Source organism: Peromyscus maniculatus, chromosome 21 (genome assembly GCF_049852395.1).
Source record: "Peromyscus maniculatus bairdii isolate BWxNUB_F1_BW_parent chromosome 21, HU_Pman_BW_mat_3.1, whole genome shotgun sequence".
NCBI classification, from domain to species: domain Eukaryota; kingdom Metazoa; phylum Chordata; class Mammalia; order Rodentia; family Cricetidae; genus Peromyscus; species Peromyscus maniculatus.
In genome coordinates this window covers 62,224,782-62,249,279 of record NC_134872.1, presented here as the reverse complement: position 1 = coordinate 62,249,279, position 24,498 = coordinate 62,224,782, and the positions used below count along the sequence as shown (strand labels likewise).

General features: G+C 38.5%; 1 protein-coding gene and 1 non-coding gene across 5 annotated transcripts in view; one reads left to right on the top strand and one right to left on the bottom strand.

The window, feature by feature from the left end:
* Positions 1–24,498, top strand: part of Adgrb3 (adhesion G protein-coupled receptor B3) — a 732,632-nt gene that overhangs the window by 350,594 nt on the left and 357,540 nt on the right. For all 4 annotated transcript variants that reach the window (XM_076557962.1, XM_042265766.2, XM_076557963.1 and 1 more), the window contains 2 exons: positions 9,625–9,693; positions 14,026–14,134. In XM_076557962.1, the coding sequence (XP_076414077.1) occupies positions 9,625–9,693; positions 14,026–14,134 (178 nt within the window). The remainder of the gene's footprint in view (positions 1–9,624; positions 9,694–14,025; positions 14,135–24,498) is intronic.
* On the bottom strand, positions 21,530–21,638 carry LOC121824929 (U6 spliceosomal RNA). The gene has a single exon (XR_006066924.2). It is a non-coding gene; the product is annotated as a U6 spliceosomal RNA (small nuclear RNA).

The window sequence follows — 24,498 nt, the reverse complement described above, 5'->3', positions numbered from 1 at the left end:
CAGCTCTATGTAGGCCCAGCCTAGTGGAGAGGCACAGGGCCAGAAGGAGTGGTAAGATTTCAAAGAGAATTCCAGGTGTGACACCTATGTTTTGTGACACATATAAACAGAATGTCAGAATCAGAGTACAAAAGAGAAAAATCAGACCTGGATCGTGATAGAGAATAGATTTGATATGACCCAGGGGATTTCTTCCTTAATAACTTTGTCATTTGGTTCTTTTTTTTCTGAAGACTGTCATCCTGCCTGCTTAACCTCAACTATATCAGATCCTAGGAATGAGTTAGATCATAAACAGTAGCCTCTCCACACTTGCAATGGGGGAAGGAACAGAAAAAGTCGAAAGAATGTTTCGGGGAGGAATATTTATGATAACAAAAGAAAGAGGAGGCTCAGATAAGGTGATCCCTGGCACAGCAAAGAGTTAATCTACTATAAAAGAATGAGCAAGCCAGTATGCATAATTCTAGTGTAAAAAAGATGTGCTGAGAAAAACCATGACCCAGAACAAGGTTTTCTCAGAACGTTCTGACCAGTTATCACTTTTGTTTTTCATGGCAGGTTGTCTAAAAAGATATTTCAGATCTTTTAATGGTTCACAGGAGAATGTTGTCTGAACCAAGCTGCTGAACTCATTTCTTTAAAAAGTATTTTTATTAGTTCCTTTGCAATTTTCATACAATGTGTTTTGATCATATTCATCCCCCATCCCCCAACTCTTCCCAGATCCCTACTCCCTCCCCCACCCATCCAACTGTGTGTCCTTTTTTAATCCCATCAAGATGAATGTGTGCTGCGCAAATACTCTTGGATGTGTAGTTTCCCCTTGGAGTGAATGTTGGCTTACCAGGGGCTACACCCTTTGAGAAAACTGACTCTCCTCCCAACAGCGAAGGATGGCCAGTAACAGCTTAGTTACAGGTGGGAATTGATGCGCAAGCCCCCTCTTCATGCTGGGAGTTTGGCTGGTTTGAGCTTGCACAGCTCTTGTGCATGCTGTTTCAACTGCTGTAAGTTCATCTAAGCAGCTGCCCTGTGATGCCCGGAGCACAGTTTTCCTGTAGTCATCTACTGTCTCCGGCTTTTACAGTCTTTCTGCCCCCTTTCCTGCTCTGCTTCCTGAGCCTCAGGAGGAAGGGGTGCAGTGTATATATTGCATTTAGGGCTGAGCGTTCTACAGTCCCTTATTCTTGGCTATTGGGCTCGTTTGGGCTCATGATGGCACAAGAATGCCAGGTCATATATGTGATTTAGGCTATATTACAGGTGTCGTTCCATTACTGTAGTTAGGCGTGCCTGAATTCCCAGTGCAGCAAGGTTACTAGATGCCTTCTTACCCTGCTTGCAGCTCTCTCTACTTACTGTCTGGTTACCTAGATGGTTTGAATTCTCTAAGTAGCCTTACTTAAGAATAAATGCTTCCATGTCTTGATGCTATAGTTATGTTTTCCTCACTGAGTATTGACCATCCTGTCCTACTGCCTATAGGTGAATAATCAATATACTATAATCAGCATATGAGTGTCACTCACTTCTTTATCTTTCATTTTTAAATGAAGCTTGGGAAAGCAGTACCAAGCATATGCCCTAAAGCCCCAATAATTGAATATCCCCTTCTTTTACTACACTTCATTCCATCTGCATCATCTAAAAGGTTGACTTACTATGCTACCCCTTATTGGAGCCTTTGGTCCCAAACTTATCCCAAGGAGACTGGTAGCATCATCTAAACATTGGTGACTGAAGCTATTAAGTACCTCTACAGGTCAAGCTGTTTTGCTTCATAGCAGAGCAAAAAAAAAATGTGAAACACAAGTCAGTGGATCCTACAGCAACATCCTTCTGCTATTTTCAAAATGAGTCAGAGTTTCTGTGAAGATGCGACTAAAAGAAGAGCAAGGAAAAACAAAATGTGTCATTGAAGACTTGTTTTCATCTAAACAAGCACATAGTGGGAGAGTGATGTCAATAGTCTGCTCTCAAAGCATTCCAGATCTGAAGGTTTGATGTGGTCCAGCAGGGGCAGCAAAGCCTGAAATTGGAGGCCTGTGCCCACAACTATCAGGTCAGGTCATCCTGAAAGCTATAGACCTCCCCCCTGGAGATAGGTACCCCACACCCTCAGATGAGCTCAGCTATTCACCTGGGTTTTCATGTGCTTAATTGCTTTCCCTGAATCATATGGTTCATATGTATTCAGCCCTGACCCCTGAAATAGGATGATTTGAATGGTAATCTCAGTCTGAGACCTTGATAGCTTCTCCTTGCCTAAAGCCAGTAGATATGCTGCTTGGATAGATAATCTGGGTAAAACTCTAATGTGCATTATTTGGTCTGGTCAATTCTAAATTATTTTTTTACTCATTTGCCTTTTATAAAATACACACAGATCGTTCAAGCCACACTTGAGGGGTTGTCCACTTAGAAACAAATAATGTGAGAGCAGACGCAAATGGATTCATACAGTAATGTTGCTTGCAATTAATGCCTTTTCTACATAACTTCCCAAATAGGAGCCTAAGAAGTAGTGTCACACATCTCAAAGAATCAGCAGTCCATGCGTTAGTCTAGTCTATATTTGTGGTGTGTTCATAGGTGTTAGGCATGTGCTCAACCATGAGCAGACATGTTTTGAAAACTGAATTCTATTATACTGTATGTTGAGTCGCCTTTGGGTGTTTGCCAAGCTGAAGAACAGTCTGTGTCCCTTGGAATTCATCTCACCCATGGAACAGCTTCCAAATGTGTTTTATTCTGTCACCTGTCACTCTTGCCTCTCATCCCCCCCTTACCCATCTCATTTAGTATTCTTCCTAGTATGCTTTCCTCCAGTGTTTAACCTTGACTTTACCTATTCAACTCTATTCTTGGAATTCATATTCTTTATCCCAAAGGGCTCCTGTTTTCAACTATGATTAATTCTTCACTTTACTTTTGTCTTTGGAGATTTAGACTTAAGTCAAGCTGTCTCCCGGGCCTCTTCCCTCGGCTGCACTGTAGATCCTTAATGCTCAAGCAGATCAAAATGAAGCTCACTTTTTCCTTTCCAGTGCAGGTGTTTCTCATGTAGGATGCAGCCTATGGAGCTGCACTGCAATCCTCGGTATCCTGAGCCAGGAACCAAAGATGGATGTTTGATCCTCTGCTTTCTCACCTGTACGATTTGTCATCATGTATGGTTCTGGGAATCAAGCTACCATCTTTCTCTGTCCTTGGCACTTGGAACTATTTTATACTGTACTGCACTTTATATGCTACTCAGCATCCTAAAGCAGACTTTTATTTTTAGCTAAACTTGCTGCATAACCATTGTGAGTTGATGGCTCCTCTTTCTCTAACCCTTGTCTATTTCACTCTCCATGAATAGTCTTGTCTACTCTATTCAAGGCCAGTTTAGAAATATTATGTCATTCATTCTGTTTCTAAAATTTGTTTAGATAGTTTTTTACTCAGGAAGCATGTGCTCTATCTTTCTCTTCTCACTTATATTTAGTGGGGAGCAAATTATCTTTTTAAAGGCTGTCCCCTCATCATGATGGTCTCAAGTTAGATATCGCATACAGATAAAGGTTTTGTTTCTGGCTAGCCAATAATTCACCCATCACACATATACTCTTTGTCTCTCTGTTTCTTCACACACAGTCTCTCACTCTCCCCTTCCTGTTTATCTCTCCCCAATCCTTTCTCTTTTTCCTCTGCCTTCCATGTCTCACTATAATCTACTATATTTTAATCTCCCTTAGTCCATTTATGATGTTTCAGCAAAATAGGGAAGCAAAAAGAGGCCTCTTTTTCTTCTAGTACCTAGGAGCTAAGTCCAAGATGAGTCACAGGAAGTTCACTTGTCCTATGCAGATTGCTCTGTCTTCCAAGACGACACCTTATTATTACATCCTCCTGAAGGGAAGAATGTTGTACCCTCACATGGCAGAGTTGGCAGGGTAAGGTAGCAAAGTTCTGCCTAACGCATCTTTTAAAAGTGTCTTAATACCTTTGAAACAGCAGGAGTCATTCTCAATCACTACCCAAAGGGATCACCCCAAAGTGCCCTCCCATCAACAACATTTAAATCTTTTACTTTAATTACACATTCAACCATTGTAATTAATATCTGAAGTCATTTTTCTTGTTTGTTTATTTTTTTACTGGTGAGGATTGAAGTCGGGGCTTTGGAAATCCTAGGCAAGCACTTTACCACATTCTTACACACCTGTCTTAGTTATGTTCTCATTGATGGGATAGAATAACCTGACAAAAGCAAGGTAAGCAAGAACAGGTTTATTCTAGATTATAGTTCCAGAGGTATATGGGAGAGAAGACAGAGCAGCCATCAAGGAAGCCATGACAGCAGAGGCAGGAAACTCTCTAGCCAGATTGCATCTCCACTCAGGAAGCAGAACATGAACAGGAAGCCTTGTGACTTATGTCCAATGACCCACTTCATCAGTGAGACGCCACTTCCCATAAGTTTCCCAACCTTCCCAAACACCGCTGTCAACTGGAGATCAAGTTTTCAATTACATTAACCTATTCCAGGTCTTTCACATTCAAACCACAACTCCAACCCTAAAGTCATCATGTTAAGTGTATTTATTTACTGACTGTCTTCATTTTCCGGAGTTGAGGATGGATGAGTTCAGGGCCTCACATGACTTATTCACTCTTAACAATCCCTAGTACAGTAGAGGATATAGGGAAAAAATCATTCTCTATATACTTCTTGAATAAGTAAATATACTTCCAATTGTTTTCTCTTTCCTTTCTCACCCTTTCATCCCTATATCCTTTCTTTCCTTTGGTTTTCCAAATGCCACTACTTTAGGTGGTAAAGCATATTTACTGATATCCTTATCTTTATTCTTTGGCCCCCTACACTGTGATATCTGGGTAATGCTTTTATAATTTTCCATACCCATTCTTTTGCTGAGAAAATGAAACATATTCTCCAAATGCATTCGGGAAGATAAGGAGTATTAGAGATATGTGGCCAAGGTTCTCTGTATTTAGTAATCTGTGTTGGAAGTTGCTTCATTTAATCTAAAGACTGTATTTGGACAGCCTTGTTACCAGAGTTTTTAGAGACAGAACAGGGGCCATGACAACTCTAATAAGCAAAGCTTGAGTACTTGTCCATAATAGATCAAGGCAGGTAATGCTATTTCTTCAATGTGGCTGTATCAGAAAGAGGCAAAAAGAGTTTGAGCAAACCTCTTAAGTGCCAAGTCTATCTCCAGTGCCCTGAAATGAGATCAGAGTTTAAATGAAGAACCAAAGATGTCATATCTAAGCAGTCCCAGGCAAAAGTGTGGTCCTGTTCACCACTGACTCATCATTATCTGGGCTTCAGCCTCAACCTGTAAGGTGATCAACTGTTTGAGATTTCTTTTAGGAAAACAAGTTCTCCTCTGGTTGACATCCTTTCCTTTTCCAAGCATGAGATTCCTGGGGAAATTCCCATTTCTTTGTGGGGGCATTGTTTCAATAGTTTCATATTCAGATTGTGAGACACACTTTGGAATATGTTCATGTCTTCCAGGCTAGTTACAACATAGAGAACAGGGCTATTACTTGTATTTGTCTACTGACACGACTGTATAATTTGTGGGCATGAATAAGTCTGATACGCCTAGGCTATAGACAGACTATGAGGCAGGACAGCAAAAGGGGAAAATGAGGACAGCAGGAATCTACATCACACATGGCTTTGTAGCTACCCAATCTCTAGGTTGACGATCAATCATTTATCCTATAGTTTCAATACTTATAGTAGTAGATGGTCCCTTCTTCCTAGTCATTCAGCTTTTCCTGGCATTATCCTCACACAATTGAACAGGGCTAACAAAATGTACCAAATCTTTACCTCTGTATTATAGAATCTTCTCCTTTAGGGATTATCATTGTCCCTTGAAGTCCAAACATTTTGCTCCTGAGTTAAGATGGAGAGGAACATTTCCTGTGGCTTGGGGGTCATCAAATCATTAGCCTAACCTACATTTCCATTTCCATACAACTAGAACCTCTTTTATTAGTCATACAAGATGATGTATGGTCCATCAAAAATCTGCCAAACAGAAGCCAATCAGAGGGACAGCAAGATGATTGACTACTACCCAATAAATAAAACATTCTTTTCACTCTTCTTCCATTCTGGGACCTTGACTTCAATAGTCTCAGAGGTATTTGTATTTCTCCATACATAATGCATTTATTTCTCTGTTTGTCTTCCTATCAAGAAGACATAGTCATACGAGTTTGACCTTTGTGCCCCACAGCCATTTGGAAGAACAGCACCTCTAACTGAACAGACATCTGGTAATCACTAGACTGTACCAAACCCCTCTTACCAGCTATATTCTGAGAAAAGAGACATATCTATTGAAAAAATATAGGTACTGATGTCAGTATTTAACTGGTTCTGTTTTCTGCCTTTTGCTGCAAGAGTTAGAGATCTTCAAAGAGGGTTGAGGTGAACTTGAAAGTCTTTACCAATGATAGCTATGCATTTGCTATAATGTAGTAGTAAATACTATTCATGTAGCCAATCATAAAAAAAGATGATATGGAAGAAATGCAATCATAAAAAGTACATATATTAAACACTTTACCAGTGTTAGGGATTACCTCCAAAATTCACTTATCTCTTCCAGGTGGCTTTTACATATTAGAGAAATAAGGTAGGACAGGGACCATGTAGTTAAAAAAAATCAAAAGAGAAATTTTAGTATATATATCTGCTCCTTCAGTTTTCATACAACTGAGACTCTGCCAAGGACTTTAAGTTTTTGAAATGAGTCCAAGGCATGGGATCAGTGAGTTAAAGCATGAATGTTATCAGAGCACACAGAAACCAAAATAGCAGGATCACCGCTATGCATGGTCTAGAGCAGGATCCAGGCTTGTCACCACTACATAGCAAAACACTGTTTCAAAAAGGCACACGGGCGCACACACACGCATGCACGCACGCACGCACCTTGAAAGAAAAAGCTACTGTGTGATACATATCACATAGTATATGTGTATACTATGAGTATATATCCATATATGTAGTATGTATATATTGTATTATATAGGATATCTTTAGCATGCAAGAGCGTTTAATGAACGCTGTCAAGTAGAAGTGTCTTCAGACTGCTCAGGAGTCATTCAAGTGTCCAAAAGTGTTACCAGTCTCCTCTTACAAACATTGTCTTGTTTGGTCTGTTCCATTCTGTCAGCCTGCTCATGTATGGCAAGTCAAAGTGAATTAAAACATATAACCGAAGTTAGTATACATGTTTTTCAGAGCATTTGACACAAGCATGAACTGTTAGTTCAGAGGAAAGATGCTGAAATGTATTTGCAAACCCAAAACATTCTGACTTGGTAACACTTTCCTTTAGTTTTGAATTTCACTAGGTATCTTCTATGAGCAACTGATAAGGATAAACTGATGCACGAAAAAGACTCATTTTGCCCAAAGACGCTTTCCACATCACTCCAGACAATAAATGAGGTTTAACTCATCTCACTGTGTCCTCCATGGCCTGCATTAGTCAGAAAGCGGCTGTTGATTATTCTGAAATACGATCAGCAATGAGATCACAGGGGAACTTTAATCTAAGCTGCCTTCCTACTCTGATTCAATAAAGGCCCATTTATTGTCCCTGAAAAATAATACAAAAAGTTTGCTACATTCTGTGCTTGCTTAGTTTAAGACTTGGGTTAATAATTTATGTTTTTATGTTCGTCCTTTGGTTGTTCAAAAAAAAAAAGCACTGAATTCATTATTTTCATCAAGGAATTGTGTATGTGCAGTGGCCTTCATGTATAGCAAGAAGTCACTGACCCGCTCTCAGGAAAACTTGCTTTGTGAAGTGTTTTTCCAAAAATGGAGATGCATTTGCAAAAATTGCTTCCTTCTTTCTCTTGGTGTCTCTTGTTAGCAGCAGAATGCATTTTGTACAATGGCCGGAGGAGTTAGGATGCAGAGACCAAGGTCATGGACCTCAACATAGCCATCTTGCAGGCACAGGGACGAAACCTACAGCCTTTGCCTCATTAGCTCCCTGTCCCCTACTGAGTTAACCAGCCATAGGCAATTGGAGAACTCTGAAGGTTAATTCTTTCTGCCCATAGGTAGAGTTACAGCTCAGTGGACTAAGCCCTTAAAATGTTAACCCTCCAAGCAAGAAATTTTAAGTGGTAAAAATGGCAGGTAGTACAGAGAGGTTAAATGACTTGAAAATGAGTTTAAAGCAGACTTGCTACTCCCCTCCCCATCTCTGCCCCCAACAGTTGCATAAAATAGCCTAAAACTTTCAAAAAGGTTATAACTTAAAACATGTTTTGACCATGTGCTTGCCGGGAACTATTAAAATAAATAGCACAAATAGGGCAATTAAATATAGATACTAACAGCTTCAAACCGCAGAAGAGGAAATGAAGCAGCCTTGCTTTTCATCTAAAAACACCCAGGTGATTTTATTTGGAAGGAGAGCAAATGCTTGTTTTGAAAAGCTGCATATAGAGAAGACAAACAAAACTGACAAATAATATTATTTCTGCCCACAGGGGAGTCCTGCCCTAAGCCAGTGAGTCAGTGTGCTGTAATGTGCCTGATTACGTACCTACAGACCAGTTAGATAGGCTACAACTAAGGACACAACCAAGCAGCCACCATCTGGGTAACATGCCTCTACTGGACACTGTGGAGGTCTCAGATCACCACCCTTCAATGGGAACCCTTATTTCTTCTCCAGACTACTTTATCTTGATGGCACAGCGTACTGTGAGAACACAGCCAAGTCTTTCTGGTGACATCTCACATAGGAAATTATCAGTGGCAGAACTGAGTTGAATGCAGTAGTCAGTGTGCTCAGGGTGAAAGAAAAATGAACCTCAGAGTGAGCTTGTCTGCTTGCAAAGAGAAAACCAGACAGTCATTTGCATAATTATAGATGAAGATAAAACCAATAGGTCTTTGTCCATTAGCACTGAGGATTCTGGTAAGAATTTAGAACTTTAAAAAGAGCATGTTACGTGTTGACCCATTCAAAAAAAAAAATCAGAGATAAAACCAGTGATTCAAAAATTACTCAGACTTATTAAGCATTGTTACATGTGCTCTTTGCCAGAAATTTTGAATGTTTCTTTACTCTTTTCAATAGGTAGTTGAAAAGCAAAAATACAATAACTAGGAAGGGCAGAACAAGAATTTCAACTAGTCAGGCTGCCCATTGTCATGGTCACGCTAAACTGTTATTAGAAACAATGAAATAGCAGTCCTGGTGTTCAGTTGGCAGGATATCTTGAGGTCGACCAGTACAAGCAACTTCTTTGAAGGAGAACGCATAAAACATTCACAAGGAATAATATAATGACATTACCCAGTGTCATATAGGTGACAATGGGACAAATCATTGTGAACAAAAGGTGTTTTACCTATTCTGGTTGCTTCTGGGATACAAATATGAAACTGTGTAAAGAATTATGGTGCTGAAATATCCTCTTAGAGATCAAGAATGTGTCAGGATATAAAGCAGTGTTGCAAATATTCATATGATGTAACCATTCCCAACAAGTGTTGTTGAAAAGTACATTCTCACATATAAATACTAAACTTTTTTCTAATTTAATTTGCAGAACTTCTTTCAAATAGTTAGCAACCTTCTAGATGAAGAAAACAAGGAGAAATGGGAAGATGCGCAGCAGGTAAGGCCGAGATGATTTTAGAATTTATGAGGAAGTCGGCGAGATAGTCTTTAAAATACATGAAAAGTCAATAGTTTGATTCTCCAAGAGTATAAAAGGATTTTGGAAATCACTCAGGATGACAAAACAGTAATTTTACAGAAATCAAGTCATCTTTTAAAATATCAGCCCATGGGAGGAATTTTGTGTGAATGTACCAGAAAAGGAAAGGGGGTGGGAGAGCACATTTAGCTAATCTGCAACTTCAAGAAACTAATATATGGCAGTTTTGTTCTTTAGTAATAGACTTCTTTCTGGTTTATAGACAATGGGAAAACAAGACAATCTAACGGCATATATCTCAGTAGAAGTGATGTGCTATTTGCTAATGAGAAAATCAATTGCAAGGAAGTCATGCTTCACAGAATCTGCCTCATGTATACAGATGTGAATTCTTATTTAGAAAAGAGTTGTGAACGTAAACTCTCTTTCATAATCATGTTCAGACCTTTCTTTCTGTCGTACTTTATCAATTATCAAGCTTCTTTAGTGACTTGGGCTTTTGAAATTGCCTCGTTCTGCCATCCTCCCCTAACTGTAAGACTTTTTTCTAAAACATTAAAAAGTGCTTTCCAGATAAGCACGAGGGAAGTCTAGTGTTCAAATTTCCATGGGCATTTAATGAAACTGAGCATGAAACTTCTTTAAGTTTTCTACTTGACTCTGATTAAAAAATCCCAAGATCAAGGCACTCTTAAAAAACAGAGTGAGCGTGTACAGAAGTTCAGGTTAAACCATCCACTCCCTTTCTCTTTTATAATCACAATTGAGGCCTTCAGAAGTGAAGCATGCCCTTTATTCCAGTTATGATAGGAAATCCACAAATAGCACAGCATGGCCAGCCTCATTATCAGGTACTAACTCTGTGCTTCTGCCCAATGCAGGGGGCGGGGGAAATCAACTTTTAGTTTAAAACATTGGCCTATCCTTTTCTGCTCCTATGAATTATACACTTGTCCTTGGCCTTTGTCTAGAGGGCAGCGTTGTTCCCTAATTCTAAGGAAGTGGTGTCGTCAACCAGAATACAGCTGTTGTAGCAGAGCATATCTTTCTAGAAAGCTAGAGACTATTAATTATGGATATATTTAGAATGAATGTATGATATTCTATTTAAAACAAGGCTGCAATTCATCACATGGTGTTCTTAGGAGAGGTCAGAACTTGAGCAAATAATAAATGGTGTCAGGCATTCTCATCCATGGAAAAATCATGAATCCATGATCTGTTTAGTTGTGGTTTGAGATTAATTCTATTCTCATTTTTAAAATATATTTTTCAATTGGAATGATCCTTAATGATGCTTTAAAAATGACTATTTGAAATTGTAAATGAGGCTATTTTGTAGCTTTTACTGAAAAAAGATGTTTATCATAATTACAGGCACATGGTAAGCATGTGTGGCACAAAAGGTGACTTATTAAAAAAAAAGAGGGGTTAAAAATCTACCAAAATAATCCCCCTGATCTCTCTTTATCTTAGAGAAATAGACCTAAAAAAAATTAACCCTAAAAATAGATCTTTATGTGAATTAGAAAACTAAATGAGTAACTCTGATATCAGAATCTTGCAAATAGCCTGTACATTTCTGAAAAATACAGCCAGCTAGAGCCCAATGGTTATCTATCAACCCCAGTTAAAAAGATTCCAACTGTATTTAAATAAAGACCCCTTACTGAAAATCTAGCCTAGTGAAGTGAAAAAATAATATGCTTTATAACAATGTACCACACCCATACATACAGAGAGAGAGAGAGAGAGACAGAGAGAGAGAGAGAGAGAGAGAGAGAGAGAGAGAGAGAGAGAGAGAGAGAGACTGTGGCAGGTGTTGACAGTGGATTTGTCATGTAATTTTTTTCTAAACTTCATATTAGAAAGTCCACTTTCATGTCCCTGGCTCAGGAGGGTGCAAATGACATCTACTCAACCAAATCCAGCCAATGTCTATTATGTAAACAACATTGTTTATTACCTGCTACCAGTGGCTGTTCTGCAGCAAGGAGAGAAATAACTTGTTTCACTAGAGTCCCCATGATCTGGAATGTATAAAGTACTTACCCTTAGGCCATTATCATAAAACCTTGCCAGCCCCTGTTCTGTAATATTTGGTGGCTATTGGAAAATAATAATTAAAAACAAGACCCTCTGCCAACATGAAAAGTCATTCAACAAAGATGGAAGACAATGATGAGGTTAGTGCTGAGCAAGCGTGAAGTCAGAGGTCACACATGTTACAAGCAGCCACAGAGACTGGAGCTCCTGCACCCTTGGGAGAGGCATAATGTACAGCACCACATATGTGTGTCCATGCTAAACAGTAGCTGGTCCTGCAGTAGGGACCTTCACAGGCTTTTTTGTCATACATGCATCATCATAAAATCCCTCGGTAACTGGGCCATCTATCTTCTTGTTAATTGGCTCTCTCCAAAGGAAAATAAGCCTCTTATATCCTTTCAAATGGAGCCAGTTTTGAAGCTTGAAGCCCAAGTTTATGTGGCCATTGATTTAGGTCCCATGCTCTCAAAAGACTCTGAGGGACAGAAACACCATCTTCCTTGATGTTTTCATTTCAAAGAGAGAAATTACTGGATCTTTAAGATGGTAGGAAGCTTTTTTTTCAGTTTAAAAAGACACAAATATTTCAAAGAGACGGAATGAGCCTTCCCATTACTAGATTTCTAAAGTAAATACTTTAAGAAAAATGAAAGTAAAGGAGATGGAGATGTTGTTTCTAAGAGTGAAAAATTAAGACTCTTATTTCTAATTTGCATTCATCCCTATACCAAACAACACCCACAATCTTACCCACGAAAATCAACAGGGCACAATAGAATTAGGAAGCTTTGGAGCCCAGAGGAACTTTATTCATGCTTGTCTATGGGGTGATGACTTTTCAGAATTCCCATTTAGTAACTGAGCATACAGGTGAGAAAAAAGATGGACCTCCTAAATATTTCTAGTATTAAATATTTCAGTTTTCTGTGGAATATATGTATATGCAGATGGATAGATGATTTTTGTACATATGCGGTATTTGATTTTTAGATGCAACAGCTATAGCCCCCTGCAAAAATACACATACAGACTTATAGCCTGCCCTGTTGATCCCTTTTCTTCCTAATCCATTCCCTCACAGCTCTTGCCTTATGCTATCCAGCCAATCAGATCTTTTCCTCTCCCACTCTGGCATTTATAAATAAAGTAACTGGAACACAAACCACTTAATTTTTCATGTTCAAAAGCTGCAGTGATTGCCGGGTGGTGGTGGCACATGCCTTTAATCCCAGCACTTGGGAGGAAGAGCCAGGAGGATCTTTGTGAGTTTGAGGCCAGCCTGGGCTATAGAGCAAGATCCAGAACAGGCTCCAAAACTACACAGAGAAACCCTGTCTCGTGGGGAAAAAAAAGCTGCAGTGATGAAGATGTTTACACATGATAAAATGCCTATGTGTTCTTAGATGTCTTTGCTGTTACATACGGTATTAGCTTTTGACAGGTTATGGTATCTCTGAGAAATCAGATCCTTTTGTGTGTACCATAGTATTGGCTAATATACTCAAAGCATGGAAGTAAACTGACTTGCTCATAGATGCATAGGTAACTGGGTATATAGGTACAGAAGCAGATAGGTGACAGATGAGTGAATGGATCCTGCATGGTTACTAGTAGACTGACATAATGCTTTTAGCTACATTGCTAGCCTCCTTGAGATTCTGTTTTTGGCCTACAATAAGTATAATATTCTCCCATATGTTTGTTTCTTTCATGTGTACATGTAAATTATTTATAATCCTGTAATTGTTGCTAATTTGTTCATACAATTACTAATTCAATTATTAGAAGTAAATGTTTCTCACAAGTTATTGATCATACAGTGGATTAACTGTTTTTAAATATCTTCATGATAGCAGTAATACTTGTATTTTTCTTCCCATATTCTCCATATAGATATTAAGCTAAAATGCTGAGTCCAGTTTTAGTGTTTTATTATTTAAGTGAGGGAGTTTATTGAAAATAAAATTATGTTATTTGTGTGTAGACAATCTACTAGACATTTTACATTTTTTTTGAGCTTCTTGAGAGATTAATTAGTATATCATGTCACTTCCTAGGCTCTTGCTGCATGACACCTGGTATCAGAATCAACTGTTAATTTAAAAGCTAACAGATGACTCCAGTTCAGACCTTAGAGAACAGAACTCATTTGTGGTTTTCTATGTCGAATATCTTACTTTCTAGTTCTGTAGTCCATTATAAGGACTTTTTGTCAAGTCTAACTTGCACTTATTTTTCTAGATTTACCCAGGCTCGATAGAGTTAATGCAGGTGATTGAAGATTTTATACACATTGTTGGAATGGGGATGATGGACTTTCAAAATTCGTACCTAATGACTGGAAATGTAGGTAAGAAATAGGAGTAATCCTCAAAACTTTCTTGAAATTAAATGCTACAGTTTGCACCACACATTTTCAAGTATAATGTTTTTGTTCGTGTCCTTAAGTGTATGTGAAGAAATACATTGGGGAAATTTAATGGCTGTGATTTAGATGGACCAAGCACCACATACATCAAGTGTGTACCCCTGTTTAAATATGTACTATTACATGACTTTCCTCAGGGAGAGATAAGCAATCATCTCTTCACCCAAGGTTAGGGCACTAACTACAGAACAAAATAATATCATTTCACCCAAATCTAATTTGGGGAAAAATGTGTCTTCCTAGATCTATTTCTAGGAGCCTGAATCCCTATGCTTACAAAATCATGGGTAATCCAAAATCTGCTGCATCAACCTATCCCTGCATAGATGACAACATATGAAAGCAGTTTGCCTGAGCTTCCTACCAAAACTGAAGGCAATCCACTCAAAAGTCTCCTCCTTCTCCCCACTTAATGAAGATCACCTGAAGGGTGGGAGGGAGTGGGGGAATGGGTCTCGAGTCTTGTAACTTTCTTAGCTTCCTGAGTCTTGTAAATTTCTTGAGTTTCCTGAGTCTTGTAAGTTATATTAGCTGCCTAAATGATTTGATCTCCTTTCTTCCTCCTTCCCTTCTCATCCTCCCCCCCCCACTCCTCTCTCCTCCCTCCATGAGGGAATGTTTTAATGTGACACAAATCCCTACTTAAAATTTCTTCCCCTGGCTCTTACAAGGTTTCTGTTCCCTCCTCCATGATGTTCTCTGAAATATGAAGGGGGTGATTTTGATGTCTAATGGTTTTTCCTTCCATTTTGGGTCAGCATAGAACCACTAGACCACAGCAATGGTCATTTAATCTCAATATCTTAGATAGCTGGTTGCCCATAGTAACCACTGCCCACTGAAAAAGAGTAGGTTTCCCACCAAAGGGAAGGGGCTTCTGAATCATTTCCAACTTTATTTCTCTCTGTTCTAAACCCAAATTAAAGTGTCTGTAGCAATAAGAACCTACAGTATAGCCGGGCGGTGGTGGCGCATGCCTTTAATCCCAGCACTCAGGAGGCAGAGGCAGGCAGACCTCTGTGAATGCAAGGCCAGCCTGGGCTACAGAGTGAGCTCCAGGAAAGGTGCAAATCTACACAGAGAAACCCTGTCTCGAAAAACCAAAAAAAAAAAAAAACAAAAACAAACAAACAAACAAAAAAACCAAAAAACAAGAATGAAGAACTTACAGTGCAACCAACATTCGTCTCAATAGCCTTCATGGCTTCTGGGGCTTCAGAGGAGGTATGATATTGCTAGGGGTGGGGTCTTTCCCCCAGGAATCTCATGGCTCCTATGAGTGGCATTTTCCAAAAACAGTGTGTCTTTTTTCAGACTCTTCGGTTTTTGTCTTTACTGTTGTCCTAAGCTATTCGAAAATTTGTATAACGCTCAAAGGTTAGCATTATATAATGAAATGATTTATAGAGGGTGGACAGGATTTCAGATTGACCACTGTCATTTTGAAAAAATGTCAATGGGTTTGGGGATTTAGAAGTAAGAAGGTTAAAAAAAAAAAGATTCTAGATCCAATGAAGCATCACTTACATTAACTGTTTTATCAGAAGAACAATGTTAGTTACAGTGGTGTAGATGAGGACCTCATTCCATCTAGACCTCCATGGTTCATAGTCACTTTCCACTAACAACCCTTAAGCCTTCTCATTCTGGGGCACAACTGTGTGGCTATGACATAGCTTTGTACCCATGATGGTCATGGCAGGGCTGGCTCATACTGCTTGGCATACCTCATAACTAAGAGGGAGCAAAGTTATGACCTAGCTTGTTCCTCCCACATCTCGACCAGTATCTTGGAGTCTGAGAGACTCTAGGCATTGCACCATGGCGGTAAACTATCTGTTGGCCTCATAAGGCAGCTAAAATGTCCCTTTAAAACATTTGTCTTAAGTATATTTTCTACTTGGGAACTCCAACTCAATAAAAATCTTTTTGACAAAAGTAAAATCACATTCACTTTTGAGCAACTTTGATAGGATCCATTGTCTTTTTTCTTTTTAATATCTTTACAAAATTTTTCATCTCCTCCTGAGTGCTTTGGTTCCTTATAAACTCAGTTTATATGCCAGTCTAAATCATCCAGATCTGTTAGAGACTCTTCTACCTTACATAAAGATCAGCCCCCATCATGATATTAAGAAAAGCCACTGAAGTATCAAGCAAGTCTCAAGGGCCCTGATGAATTAATTTCTCTATTCTCCTAAGACTGCATTTCTATCAGGCCAGGTGAGCTGGGCATTGAACACCCCCTGTCAAACGCACATTTCCCTCACTAATTTTTTTTCTTGTTATTATCCAGTCCCTAGTACTCTTGGTGACCTCAGCTGGCGATAGCTAACTGTCCCTAATGGCTTTTATGAGCCAGTCTCTCAGGGACTAATTTTCCCCATGCTGCCTTTGATTATTCAGCCTTTGTCTCAGGGAGGCAGGAGGAGTTAGTTGAATTATTCAGTTTCTCTACATCATGGCACTCAGACTGATCCCATCTGCAGCCATGTCCCACAACCACATGAGCCAAACTTTGAAACCGTTCATTTCTTGTTCAAAAGCCTTTCACAATCCGAGCAATTATCATGACTTCCTACTCTGGATTGTTAGTAAGGCCCACGTCTGTTCATTAGACCATGAATTTTCCCTTTCTGTATTAAAGGTCAGACTTGAGAAATACCACTATTATCTCCATCTCTGAGTCTTCCCAAGGTTCTATGTGTAGGGATCCCAAGAAGGACCCTTTAGTACAGATATAACCTGTACTTTTTTTTTACTCTTACTTATAGCTGGCTATAGGAAACAGCAAGCCAACACTTCCATATCATCCTCTGTTTTCTATTTTTCTTGCTTCTGAATCAGAGACTAGTACAGAAAATAGTGTCTCCGTGTGTGCTTACCACTTGCGCTTCCTTCCTTGTGTGCACAAATTCTTTCTAGGCAGAAACATGAGCCTAAGTTGCAAATGTTTTCTATCACCAGAGGAGTGGCTGTGCAATTGTTACCACCACCTGCTGATAATCCCATCTCCTATGTGGTATCTCCAGGGATCATAATTCCAATTATAGGTCATTTGGAGGATTTCCGTGTCATCACATGAAAACCACAATACCACATAGAACAAGATAGCCCCCATTCCCCCATGGGATCTCCTCATCCCAGGATGCTCTACTATTAGATAGCTCCGTATATGCCCATTGAATGTAATACCTTAGCCACGGGCACATACCTGTCACTCCAGCAAGGAGACGTATACCCCATATCCCACGGGGAAAGGGAACCATTTTGGAATGGTCCCTGAACATTTCAGTCTCGGGTACATGCTTTATCACCTGGTTCAGGAGCCGTGCAACTGTTCTTTCCAAATACAGCTTTGATTCTGTGAGCAAGGGTTCAGACTGTAGTTGTGCTATACAGCTTTTCCCAAAGACATGTTAAGAGGGTCTAGTGAACTGAGATGATGCACCAAGGACGGGCTTAAAAAGTGTTCCATGGGAGCACAGCTGGGTGAATCAGTGCGTTTACAGGGCTTACTTACAAGAATGTGGGTGAGCAGTTATTCGGTTATTCAGAGGGTCGTCAGAGGCAGCCTCATGACTGAGAAGCCCATCCCATTGTGAATAAAACTCATAAAAGGCACATTCCTGGATCTCTACCCACCCTGCAGGTGCCTCCACGGAAAAACTTGCCTTCTTCCTGCAGCAATTGTCCGCTGCATATATAACCTTATGCAGAGGCTTCCGAGAATCATAACTTTCTGAATATCCTGAGTCTTAGAAGTTTGTGAGCTTCTCTAGCCTTGTAGGTTAATTTGTCATCCTGAGTCTATAATAGTCCTCTTCTATCCAGGAGTGAATATTTCAGTATAAATGAAGCAGCTAATACATACTTATATAGGTACATACACATACACACATACATACATACATGTTTCCCTCTGCATGTACTTGTATAGAGTATCCATAGGTCTACTGTGTGTTTCTCTACATATTTCTCTAAAGGTTAATATATGCTTATTTTTACATTTGCTAAGTGTTCCTTGCTATCTATCAAATACAATATGGAATATTATACATCAGTGATTTTGAAAAAAAAATGAAGGCTCCCTTTCTTCCATGAATTGCTCATAGACTGTTGAGTTACTTCCTCTCTCAGTATTCTGAGCATGTGTGAGATTTGTATGGAACATTTCAGAATGTGTCTAGGGGACACGTGGGTATGCTAGTGCCGTGATTTTCTGAAACACCTTCCAGGGCACAATGGATTGTTCATATTTCTGGAGTGGATTCTAATATGATAAAGACACACAAAACAACAGGTTTACTTCTTTTAGTTGAGGTTACAGTAGTATTTCATTATAGTCTATAGAGCAATAAAACCCACACAATGCTTTCAACTGAGCCAACAGTAATTGTATTATGCAAATGGCATGTTTCTCTTTGCAGATGAAAATTGGTTAAGAACAAAGAAATTGTCTTCTTAATTATTACACAAATTGATTTCATGAAAATTTACAGATTTATTACTAACTTAAAGCTTCCTGTCTTATTTTTTGTCATTCAGAAAGATTTTTTTTTATTTGCCATGCTACAATTATAATCACATAAAAACAATGAAGCTCTGGGTAATATGGGGTTATTACTATTACCAATCTCAACATTTGTCTGTGGTGTTTGAGGCCTGTCTGTTTGATATAGGAAGTTTCAAAAATAAAAAATAAAATATATTATCAGATCAATATCAGTCATATTTTGAGAATGTATTTTAAAATTACTATAAAGGAATCAAAGACTATTTCAGAGTCAAATATGTTTAAATTTTGGCGTAACATCTCAGAAAAATAACATATCAAATTACTTATAGTATTATTATTGTTAGCTACAAAGTATTATGTCCATAACTTAAACACCATAAGTAAACATTTAATGCTTACATTTATTTTGATTCATTATTATTATATGTTTGAATATTCTGTATATCTCATTTGCAATAAGATGTGTTCACTACATTTGTCTCCTTTCTTTTATATCACTTAATTGCCTTTAGTCTTGCATAAGAATAGTATAACTATTCAGCTGTTTGATTACTTACATAGTTTCAATTATTCATAATCTGAAGCTTATATTCTGTGAATAAAAAACACAAACAGTGTTATTGACTGACCACTGAAAAGGACTATGTATCGATGATTTGTCCCCAAACACTGCCTGAGACCTTAGTATACTGAAAAGGACTATGTATCGATGATTGGTCCCCAAACACTGCCTGAGACCTTAGTATAGCTTGGTGGTTGGAACTGGGAGCTGTTCTGTACGAATAGGAGTTTCCCAAGTCTTGTCTACTAGCATCAAATTGCATAACATGGATAATTGCTGAATGTACCACAATGATGTACCCTAGTTTAGAACCCATAATGTAGTAACTGATTCCTAAGACCTCACTTTTGAGAAAGATAGTCTTTTTAAAAAACATTTAACTTTTTGTGTTGGCAGTCTACTTCTGGTTGTATGACCTGGCCTTAAGAGTGGATTGTATACTCAGTGAAACTCCATTGAAGTCTGATTTTCCATTTGCAAGTGGATATCAATTCAAGATAGTTTCAATGGCATTTTTGAGGGTGCTTTCACTTTTATCTATCTATCTATCTATCATCTATCTATCTATCTATCTATCTGTATATCTAACTATTTCTCAACTGACAGGTTCTTTGGATATATATTATGGTTTCTTATTTCTGTTTTTTTTTTTTTTTTTTTTTTTTTTTTTTTAAGTGCTGGGGACAGAACCCAGGGTCTTGCGCTTGCTAGGCAAGTGCTGTACCACTGAATTAAATCCCCAACCCCTTATCTCTGTTTTTATATAATTTCTTTGTGTGCAAATTGTGTGTGTGTGTGTGTGTGTGTGTGTGTCTATATGTGTTTACCAAGCTTTTCTTTTGACTCTTTTTTTAATCTTTGTTTACTTTGTCCTATTCTAGTTTTTCTGTTTCAATTAATTTAAAAAATTAATGTGGTTTAATTGTATTACTTTTTTTTTCTTGTTAAATGCCTATTTGTATCCTGTTTTGGGATGGACCAAGTGGTTGTGGGTCGTAGGAAAACTTCTGTTTACAGTATCTTAATGAGAGAGAGAAAGAAACAGTTTGGATTTGTGTGGCTGAAGAAATGGAAATGATCTGGGAGGTGTTAGTGGTGAGGAAATCATAATCAGAATATATTGCATTTAATCAAAAACTATTTTCAATTACAAAATAAAAATAAATAGAAATATTGACTAAAGGCAAACATCATCATTGGAATGAATTAATGGGAGAAAATGTAGAGCTGAAGGATATGCCTCTAAACTATATGTTGTAAGAACATTTAATTAATAAACTTTAAATATAGCTAAAAAAAAAAACATTTAACTTATTCTCCTCTCATACAATGTATCTTTACTACAGCTTCCCCTCCCTCCACTCCCCACTACTCTCCCACCCCCACCCCATCTCCTTCAGAAAAGAGCAGGCCTCCCAGGGGCATCAACCAAACACAGCACGAGTTACAACATGACTAGGCACAAACCCTCACATCAAGGCTGGGTAACCCAACCCAGAAGGAGCACAAGGATCCCAGAGCAGGCAGTAGAATCAGAAACCCCCCCACTCCCACTGTCAGGAGTCCGCCCCAAACACCAAGCCAACAATTATAACACATGTGCAGAAGAACTAGCGCAGACCCAAGCCGGCTCCATGAATGCCACTTGGGTCTCTGTGAGCCCCGCCACCCGTGAGCTCTGCTTAGTTGATTCTACATGCCATGCTTTCCCGGTATCCTCGACCCTTCCGACTCCTGCAATTCCTCTTCCTTACCCCTCTGGTAGTCTTAAGACTGAGGATAATAACTAATGCTTAAAATCATGCCTTCAATTCATCAAGATAAGAAGGTCTGTGGTCCAATTAACTTGGTGGGGAAACAGGCAATATATCTTGCAATAGTTTTCTTCAAAAATAATTAAGTAAAAAGTTTCAATGCATCTTTAATTAAAAAGTGTCTCCATGTATATCAGTTTCTGGCAAATGAAGATTTACCCTTTGCTAAAACATATGAATAGGAGAATGTCCAAGTATAGTCAGATTTTCAAAAGATAAATAATATCACGAAATTTAATACAGCATTTGGAAAAATAATTCTACAAAAAAGAGTTAAGCCAAAATGGAATGAACTAAATTTCACACCCCACCCAGGAAATCTTGTGTCAGCTCAACACTCATTTAAGATGTAATTTTCACAGTAGCATCATGTAACATATTATATTTACTCACCTTATCAAGACGAACATATTCATTTATTTTTTACTATGGAACATTTCACAAATTTGTGCATCATCCTTGCTTGGGGGCCATGCTAATCTCTGCATCATTCCAATTTTAATGTGTGTATTGCCAAAGCGTTCACAAGACTATCTATTCTCTCTAACTAGGTGTTTTCATTTTAGACCTGTATTCATTGAACAGAATCCAAAGGTCAGTGGTGTGTTATTTGTTGTTAGCCAATGGATTATGTTCCATTACCAAAAAACAAAATGACAATATTACTTACTAAGCAACACCGTTTATTGGTGTCACTAATACAAATGAATTGATTCAGACATTGTGATACTTACCCGTAACCCCAGCAGTCAGAAGCAGAAGCAGGAGAATTGTGAATTCTAGTGCAGCCTAAACCCTGAGCAAGATGATAATCCCACAATTTATAATGTCAACAGGGTTTTAGCCAGCAAGCAAATTTGGTTGGAGAGTAAAAAAATAATTGTATAAGGAACTGGAGAGATGGCTCAGCAGTATGGTTTGCTTTTCCAGAGGACCTGGGTTCAGTCCCCAGCACTCACATGGTGGCTCACAACTGTCTGTAACTCCTAGGGGATCTAACGACTTTGTCTGTGAGTGCCAGGCACACATGGGTGCAGAGATGTCAATGCAGACAAAGCACCCATACACAAAATTTTTTTCCAAATCTTTTCAAAATTATATAAATCAATAAACAATCAACATGTTTTGTGCTTACCATATAAACCAAAGGATGGAAATACACCGTTGAAAGACTAAGAAATAGTTTTGCAGAAGGATGTATTTGATCATTTATGCTGGATTTTAAAGGTTTGCTGGTTTTTTGTTTGCTTTTTTGTTGTTGTTGTTGTTGTTTTGTTTTGTTTTATCACTCAAGATGAAAGAAAGTGATTAGCAAGCAGATGGTTACATTTCACACCATTTTTTTTTAAATCAAAGATGATAAAGAGGTACCTGTCTAGCTTTAAAATTTTTCTTTGTTTATAACTCTAGCTTTAGAGGATCAATGCCCTCTTCTGGCCTCCGTGGGCATCTGCATGCATATGGTGCACAGACCTACACTGTAAATCCTGCTCTACTTGGCAGGAGGTTATAACAGAAAACAGAAAATGTTACAGTTATTGGGAAAGACTGCAAACATAATTAGTATAAATCGAGATAAAAAGGCTCTTAACTGCAATCTGCATGACATAATGAAGAATTGAATTAGTAATCGTTTGAATCAAGCCTAAATGTGGGCATGAATTTCAGATTCTCCCTGAGGTTAGAACTGATTGGATTCCATAACTGATCATGCAGTGAGAGAGAAGGGGGGAATTGAGTTTATATTTATTCTAAGAACATTTGAAACTATCTCTCACATATTGATATTTAGAAAAGGGCAATCCCCAAGTGACAACAAACATGAGATTTTGAATTTTAGTTCAGAAGTCAAATCACTAAACACACACTGTGATAAACTGCATCCAACCATTATTTAAAGGTTGCATCTGTGGACATGTTTTCAGTGATCAAGACAGCAGTGTGATGTAAAAAAAAGGGAAAGTGAGGTGATGCCTGCTCTGAAAATAATCAGGGTGGTGTCAGAGGATGACTGCTTAGAGGTAGTTTGTACAAGAATTCCCTGAATAAGAAAACAGCCAGTGTCAATTTTAACAGGAGAAAGAATGTTTTGAAATAATATGTGTATTAATGTTCAACTTCTAATAAAGTTTAGAGTGCTGGAACTTTTTTAAGTCCTTAATTATTGATGGTATAACATGGGCATTCTAAGGAAAAGTACAGACACAGTGAATGGGACTTGATTTTCCATGCCCTCTGTGGCTTCAATGTAATTCTTTTCTTTTCTTTTCTTTCTTTTTTTTCCCCTCTTTGGGGGCCTACCACCTAGATCCCAAATAAATACATGGAGACTTACTCTTACTTATGAATTCCTGGCCTTAACTTACTCGTTTCTAGCCAGCTCTTCTAACTTAAATTATCCCATTTCTCTTTAACTACATTTTGCCTTGGAGCTTTTAACCTTTCTTTATGTCTTTCTTTCCTTCTGACTCCATGGCTGGCTGTGGGGTGGGTGGCTGGCCCTTGGCATCCTCCTCACCTCCTTTCCTCACTCCTCCCTCCCCGCCTCACCTTCTAGATTTCTCCTACTTATTCTCTCTTCCTGTCAGCCTCACCAATTTCTCTCTCCTGCCTAGCTGTTGACCATTCAGCTCTTTATTAGACCAATCAGGTATTTTAGGCAGGCAAAATAATACAGCTTTACAGAGTTAAACAAACGCAACATAAAAGAGTGCGACACATCTTTGCATCATTAAACAAATATTCTACAGCATAAACGAATGTAACACGTCTTAAACGAATATTGTGCAACACTTCAGTGGTCATATCCTTGAAATGTTGATTCAGTTGTCTGCAAGGGTTTGCTTTGCACAGATGTGTGCTGCTGCACCCACGTACTGGTACTGCTGTCTCACAACTCCTAGGAATTATTCAATGTTGACAATATCAGGCAAACAGGGAATGGTTTTCAGGCTGATAATATCTTCGAATACCGTATGTCAGCATTTTCAACTGTAAAGAATTTCATGTGTTATTCCTGAAAGATGAGATTCTTGAAAATATAGCTCCATTTCCTCCCCAGCACACAATAAAGCGGTGTCTCAGACACAGTAAAGTGAATATATTTTTTTTTCTTTGTGAAGTTAAGTATCAGAGTTTATTCTTGATTTAGAAACAAAGACTACTGGGCTTTTCAGAATGAACATTCATACTCAATAGTCTTTTGAAATTGAATCTGAATAAAGACATAACATTTTCAACATCTCTTTTTTCCTCCACGGTGTCTTTTCATCAACATAAAATCCATGTAATTTCTAAAATTCACTATGAACTTGAATAAATACTTCAGTACCACATCTTGATCTTCCACTGAGGAGCAACGGCCTTGCAGTCTGATGCTGTAGCTGGGGGC